This window comes from Hyla sarda, chromosome 12, assembly GCF_029499605.1.
Source record: "Hyla sarda isolate aHylSar1 chromosome 12, aHylSar1.hap1, whole genome shotgun sequence".
NCBI lineage: Eukaryota > Metazoa > Chordata > Amphibia > Anura > Hylidae > Hyla > Hyla sarda.
The window spans coordinates 85,503,793-85,511,168 of record NC_079200.1 but is presented as its reverse complement, the minus strand read 5'-3'; the positions used below and the strand labels follow the sequence as shown (position 1 = coordinate 85,511,168).

The 7,376-nt window shown below is 40.9% G+C and overlaps 1 protein-coding gene across 1 annotated transcript; it reads left to right on the top strand.

Annotated features, from left to right (window-relative positions):
- The first annotated feature begins 2,449 nt into the window (after positions 1-2,449).
- On the top strand, positions 2,450-3,639 carry LOC130297027 (P2Y purinoceptor 1-like). Its single transcript, XM_056549188.1, has one exon. The coding sequence runs from the start codon at positions 2,450-2,452 to the stop codon at positions 3,503-3,505; it is 1,056 nt and encodes a 351-aa protein (XP_056405163.1). The 3' UTR covers positions 3,506-3,639.
- Positions 3,640-7,376: the final 3,737 nt, after the last annotated feature.

Genomic DNA, 7,376 nt, shown 5'->3' with positions numbered 1-7,376 from the left:
CCCCATACCAGAGGGAAAAATTCCTCCCGACCCCAATATGGCATCAGAATAAATCCCTGGATCAACGTTCTGTCCCTATAAATCTAGTATCCATAACCTGTAATGCTATTACTCCCCAGAAATGTATTCAGGCCCCTTTTGAACTCTGTTATTAAGTTCATCATAACCACTTCCTCCGGCAGAGAGTTCCAAAGTGTCACTGCTCTTACAGTAAAGAATCCCTGTCTGTGCTGGTGTAGAAACCTTCTTTTCTCTAGACATAGAGGATGCCCCGTTGTTACAGATACAGTCATATACATGTTCATCATTTACACTACATAGACACACTTATGCCCACATCCACCACTTACAAGATGCAGTCATACCCACATTCACCACTTACATAGACGCTCTCACACACACATTTATCACTTACAAGGTGCAGTCATACACACACTCACCACTTACATAGGCGCAATCACACACATTCACCACTCACAAGATGCAGTCATACACACACTCACCACTTACATAGACGCACTCACACACACATTTACCACTTACAAGGTGCAGTCATACACACATTCACCACTTACATAGGCACACTCATACATACATTCACCACTTACAAGGTGCAGTCATACACACATTCACCACTTACAAGGTGCAGTCATACACACATTCACCACTTACATAGGCACACTCATACACACATTCACCACTTACAAGGTGCAGTCATACACACATTCACCACTTACAAGGTGCAGTCATACACACATTCACCACTTACAAGGTGCAGTCATACACACATTCACCACTTACATAGGCACACTCATACACACATTCACCACTTACAAGGTGCAGTCATACACACATTCACCACTTACAAGGTGCAGTCATACACACATTCACCACTTACATAGGCACACTCATACATACATTCACCACTTACAAGGTGCAGTCATACACACATTCACCACTTACAAGGTGCAGTCATACACACATTCACCACTTACATAGGCACACTCATACATACATTCACCACTTACAAGGTGCAGTCATACACACATTCACCACTTACATAGGCACACTCATACATACATTCACCACTTACAAGGTGCAGTCATACACACACTCACCACTTACATAGGCGCAATCACACACATTCACCACTCACAAGATGCAGTCATACACACACTCACCACTTACATAGACGCACTCACACACACATTTACCACTTACAAGGTGCAGTCATACACACATTCACCACTTACATAGGCACACTCATACATACATTCACCACTTACAAGGTGCAGTCATACACACATTCACCACTTACAAGGTGCAGTCATACACACATTCACCACTTACATAGGCACACTCATACACACATTCACCACTTACAAGGTGCAGTCATACACACATTCACCACTTACAAGGTGCAGTCATACACACATTCACCACTTACAAGGTGCAGTCATACACACATTCACCACTTACATAGGCACACTCATACACACATTCACCACTTACAAGGTGCAGTCATACACACATTCACCACTTACAAGGTGCAGTCATACACACATTCACCACTTACATAGGCACACTCATACATACATTCACCACTTACAAGGTGCAGTCATACACACATTCACCACTTACAAGGTGCAGTCATACACACATTCACCACTTACATAGGCACACTCATACATACATTCACCACTTACAAGGTGCAGTCATACACACATTCACCACTTACAAGGTGCAGTCATACACACATTCACCACTCACAAGATGCAGTCATACACACATTCACCACTTACATAGGCACACTCATACACACATTCACCACTTACAAGGTGCAGTCATACACACATTCACCACTTACAAGGTGCAGTCATACACACATTCACCACTTACATAGGCACACTCATACATACATTCACCACTTACATAGGCACACTCATACACACATTCACCACTTACAAGGTGCAGTCATACACACATTCACCACTCACAAGATGCAGTCATACACACATTCACCACTTACATAGGCACACTCATACACACATTCACCACTTACAAGGTGCAGTCATACACACATTCACCACTTACAAGGTGCAGTCATACACACATTCACTCTTTTCTCACGGTCTAATTCGAGCAGATATGTCAAGCGTGGTGCAGGTGCTTTGCAGAAGCTGCTTCACATCTCAGGATAGAAAAGTATCTGCATTCTCCACATGGAAAGACAAAACTGAAAGTATCTACAAGGTGTTTACAGCAGCACGAGACAGCCAGCAGTGTGGCTAGAAAAAAACTTTGTTTAGTAAAGGGTGGGGCTGTTCTCGCTATGAGATATCAGGTCGCTGCACTCCAGGAAACGTTTTGCACTCTCCACGCTGACTGCTTAAGGTCTCCATCTGAAGTTACATGTCTGCTCCATCCTGAGCAGCCTCTACACTCCATCATGGAAGAGGACTTCTTTGAGTCGCCTATAACTGCAGGAAAATTTAATATCACCTCACAATGTAATGTCAACAAGAGTTTTACTTTTCGCTACTTATCTTCTATTTACCTTCTTGTCTTCCTGTCTGGATTATTGGGCAATGGGTTTGGCTTGTGGAACCTTTGCATGAACTGGAAGAAATGGACGTCAATTAATGTGTTTGTATTGAACCTTGGCATTGCTGACCTTCTCTATGTGGGAACATTGCCCTTATTTGTCTCCTACTACCTCAGTGAAGGCGTTTGGATGTTTGGTTATGGATTCTGTCGCCTTGCACGTCTACTTTTCCACATTAATATGTATGCAAGTATTGCCTTTCTCACCTGCATCAGTGTCCAGCGTTACCTGGGAATAGTACACCCAATGAAAATGATGGGCAACTTACAGAACTTGCGCCCTTCATTTTATATAAGTCTCGTCATGTGGATATTGGTTGTTGTTCAGATCTTACCTAACCTGTACTATACTAATGCCATGAAAAATGACACTTATTGCCACGACTCGACAATAAATGAGCACTTGGAATCCTATGCGCCCTACACACTGAGCATCACAATCACAGGGTTTGTCATCCCGTTCCTCATAATAATGACTTGTTACATCCGGGTACTTACTGTGCTGACAAGAAACAAGAATGTGGACCCAAACCTAAAGAGCAGAAGTGTCAAGCAAGTGCTTATCATCCTGACCCTGTTCGCTGTCTGCTTCTTCCCCTACTATATTTTTCGGAACCTCAATTTACTTTCCAGAGTTTGGCAGCTCAGGGGAACATGCACACAAAGTTTAAAGAATGTCTATATATCCTATCAGGTTACCAGAGGACTGGCTGCCATGAACAGCGCCATCAATCCTTTACTTTATTTAGTAACCAATGAAAACTTTGTTTCAAGATTTAGAAAGATCCAGAGCAAAGCATGGTATGCCCTTGTGTATGTAGCCAGAAACCATTCTCTCCCTGATATCAAGGCTATGCGTATGAATGAGAAAGAAGAAGAGGACATATCTGAAGAACTGTGATGGAGGCATTACTACGTTTTTCCTGGTCTCATCAGGCAGTAATAATACTGCAGAACTTTCCAACATAGGGGTGACGTAAATATTGTATTATTATCTAGCCAGCAACACCCCAAGATGTAGCCCTTTACACTATACAAAACCCACACTGTGAACACAATGGGAGAGTAGATGATGGTGAGAAGACTCATCAGTTATATAATCCCATTGGGATAATAGCCCACATTCACTGTTGTGTGTTTGACAGTTTTTTTTTTATTTCCCTTCCAAATCCTGAAGTGCACATCATGGTGTGCCCAAAAATGCTGAGAAATTAGACAGTCTCTTCATTTTTGCTTGAAAGCCTGAGGGATGTTCCTTTACCTTTGCATACTTGTAGACAGATTTACTATTTCTTTACACTTTTTTTTATCACATTTCTGGTGCTGGATAAGCGAGAATGATAGCAATGGTATGCTTGTAATTTTTTATATACAGGGTGGACTTTTTATATGGATACACCTTAATAAAATGGGAATGGTTGGTGATATTAACTTCCTGTTTGTGGCACATTAGTATATGTGAGGGGGGAAACTTTTCAAGATGGGTGGTGACCATGGTGGCCATTTTAAAGTTGGCCATTTTGAATCCAACTTTAGTTTTTTCAATAGGAAGAGGGTCATGTGACACATCAAACTTATTGGGAATTTCACAAGAAAACAATGATGTGCTTGGTTTTAACGTAACTTTCTTCTTTCATGAGTTATTTACAAGTTTCTGATAAAATGTATCTAATAAAATGTATTCAATGTGCTGCCCATTGTGTTGGATTGTCAATGCAACCCTCTTCTCCCACTCTTGATAACAACACCGCAGGAGAAATGCTAGCACAGGCTTCCAGTATCCGTAGTTTCAGGTGCTGCACGTCTCGTATCTTCACAGCATAGACAATTGCCTTCAGATGACCCCAAAGATAAAAGTGGATCAGATCGGGAGACCTTGGGGGTCATTGAACTGGCCACCGATGACCAATCCACTTTCCAGGAAACTGTTCATCTAGGAATGCTCGGACCTGACACATTCCCTGAGTTTTTCCAGCAAGATGGTGACCACCACATTATGGGTGTCAGTTCCGAGCATTCCTAGATGAACAGTTTCCTGGGAAGTGGACCAGTTGAATGGCCCCCAAGGTCTCCCGATCTGACCCGCTTAGTCTTTTATCTTTGGCGTCATCTGAAGGCAATTGTCTATGCTGTGAAGATACGCGATGTGCAGCACCTAAAACTACGGATACTGGAAGCCTGTGCTAGCATTTCTCCTGCGGTGTTGCTATCAGTGTGTGAAGAGTGGGAGAAGAGGGTTGCATTGACAATCCAACACAATGGGCAGCACATTGAACACATTTGATAAGTTGTCAGAAACTTGTAAATAACTAATGAAAGAAGACAGTTACATTAAAATCAAGCACATCATTGTTTTTCTTGTGAAATTCCCAATAAGTTTGATGTGTCACATGACCCTCTTCCTATTGAAAAAGATGGATTCAAAATGGCCAACTTCAAAATGGCCGCCATGGTCACCACCCATCTTGAAAAGTTTCCCCCCTCACATATACTAATGTGCCACAAACAGGAAGTTAATATCACCAACCATTCCCATTTTATTAAGGTGTATCCATATAAATGGCCCACCCTATATAATGATGCAAATATTTTCCGTTAGCACTTCATTGTTTTATTTATTTTATTAATATATATATATATATATATATATATATATATATATATATATATGCAAATCATAAAATGTTGCAGTATCTTGTAATACCTTTTTTATTGGACTAACAGCATTTTGTAGAGACAAGCTTTCCGGATTCCTCCCTTTATCAAGTCCAAAGCAAATCTAAGCTCACAAGTAGAAGACACGGGTTACATCTCACAAATATGCAGGGGTTAAGACAATAGATGTGAAGAATTCACACTAAGATGGGCCATAAATTATCCTGCTATAGGAACATAGACTAAATAGATAAGGATGAGAAAAAGGGGGAGGGAGGGGGGAGCAGGGGAGAGACTGGGAATTAGCAGGACATAGTGAGATGCAAAAGAGAAAACAGTGCAGGTTATAAGAAATTTTGATAATGAGATAAGAAGCTCAAATCCACATTAAGTCCCCTGTTTTTCGAGTCAAAAAAACAGTATCATTTTGGCTTCAAATGTCTTTCTCTCTTGTGTGTTTATGAAGTTCCCTCTCAGTATCTTGATTGTAAGGTCATGTATGGAGTGGCCCGTTTGAGTAAAATGGTGTCCAACTGGGGTGCAGTGGTCATTTTCTTTATGGCGGTTGATGGAATGTCTGTGTAGATTTATCCTTTCACTGAGTTTCCGGCCAGTTTCACCAATGTAGCATCCCATGTCACACTTGGTGCATTGTATCATGTAGACCACATTTGGGGATGTGCAGGAGTATAGTCCCCTAATGTTATATGTCTTGTTGTTGTGGGTGGCTTCCATCTTAGTGCAGATATGTTTCCCATAACAGGAAAATTTATGGCCCATCTTAGTGTGAATTCTCCGCATCTGTTGTCTTAACCCCTGCATATTTGTGAGATGTAACCTGTGTCTTCTACTTTTGAGCTTAGATTTGCTTTGGACTTGATAAAGGGAGGAATCCCGAAAGCTTGTCTCTACAAAATGCTGTTAGTCCAATAAAAAAAAAGGTTATTACAAGATACTGCAACATTTTATGATTTGCATCTGCATCACTGGACTAATACGGCTACTCAAATTTACTATATATATATATATATATATATATATATATATATATACATATATGTTGTGTGGTCATTAGTTAGTAGTAGTAATCACAAAACATACTGTTGTGTGATGTCATGTTAAATGACATCCTGGCTCCTAACATATTTTTGCTGGATCCTAGATTCCTGACAAATTTATCGAGCCCTGGCCCAGACTGAAGAAGGGTTTTTGAGGTAATAAACTGTTTTGTTTGAGTTATGTCCCTTATTTATACAGTTTCCTTATCCTATATACTCATCAAGTGCGATATCATTGTTGAGTCCTGTATAATTATGTCTTGATACGCAGGCACAATGGTACTCCATCCACATGCACCAAGACACCCCAATGACACAAATACCACAATCTATGCTGACAGTAACATCACATTTACACTTAGACTTTTACCCCACCTACAATAATACCATAGCTGCCATATTGCTGCCTTTATCATGCTTGTGCACGGGTTCTTCAGAAACAGATATTTTTAGTTTATTTTAGAAGTGATCCAAAATCCTGACTGCTTATTTTAGGCTTCTTCCCTGGCAGTAGCTTGAATAATGAATATAAGGCTTTAAGTTGTTTCCATGATACGACTAAGGATTGGATTACATTCCAGACTCGAGGACTAAAAACATAGCCGCTTCCTATTCCAAGATATTAACAAAGATGAGAAACCTGTTTATCCTCAATAATGGTTCCCTGCAGTAAAAGTCAAGCATACAGACATTCCACACAATGTTCAGCCTTACGGTGTATACACATCTGCCACTGGAGCTCTGAGACTTGCAATGGAAACTTAATATCACACATGCATAAACTTGGGCCTGGACTGAGTTGTAATGTTCTTGCGGTGATTGCCAGCTTGGTGAAGTAATGCCACTGCCATGTTCCTGCAAAAGCCAGGAAGCTGACAGGAGATACTGAGAAAGAGCTAGGAAACCAAATTACCACAAAGCCAAATCCCATGTAGTACAAACTATAGTTAAACGCTAAGGCTAAAGGCCTCATAGACCCTTGGATCCCTTCCCTCCAACTTTCCTTCAAAGCCACGAGCTGGAATTTTTTATTTAACTTTTTTTTTGTGGGGGGGGGGG

Coding starts and splice junctions, on each gene's coding strand:
- LOC130297027 (XM_056549188.1), top strand. CDS start 2,450: ATGGAAGAGGACTTCTTTGAGTCGCCTATAACTGCAGGAAAATTTAAT.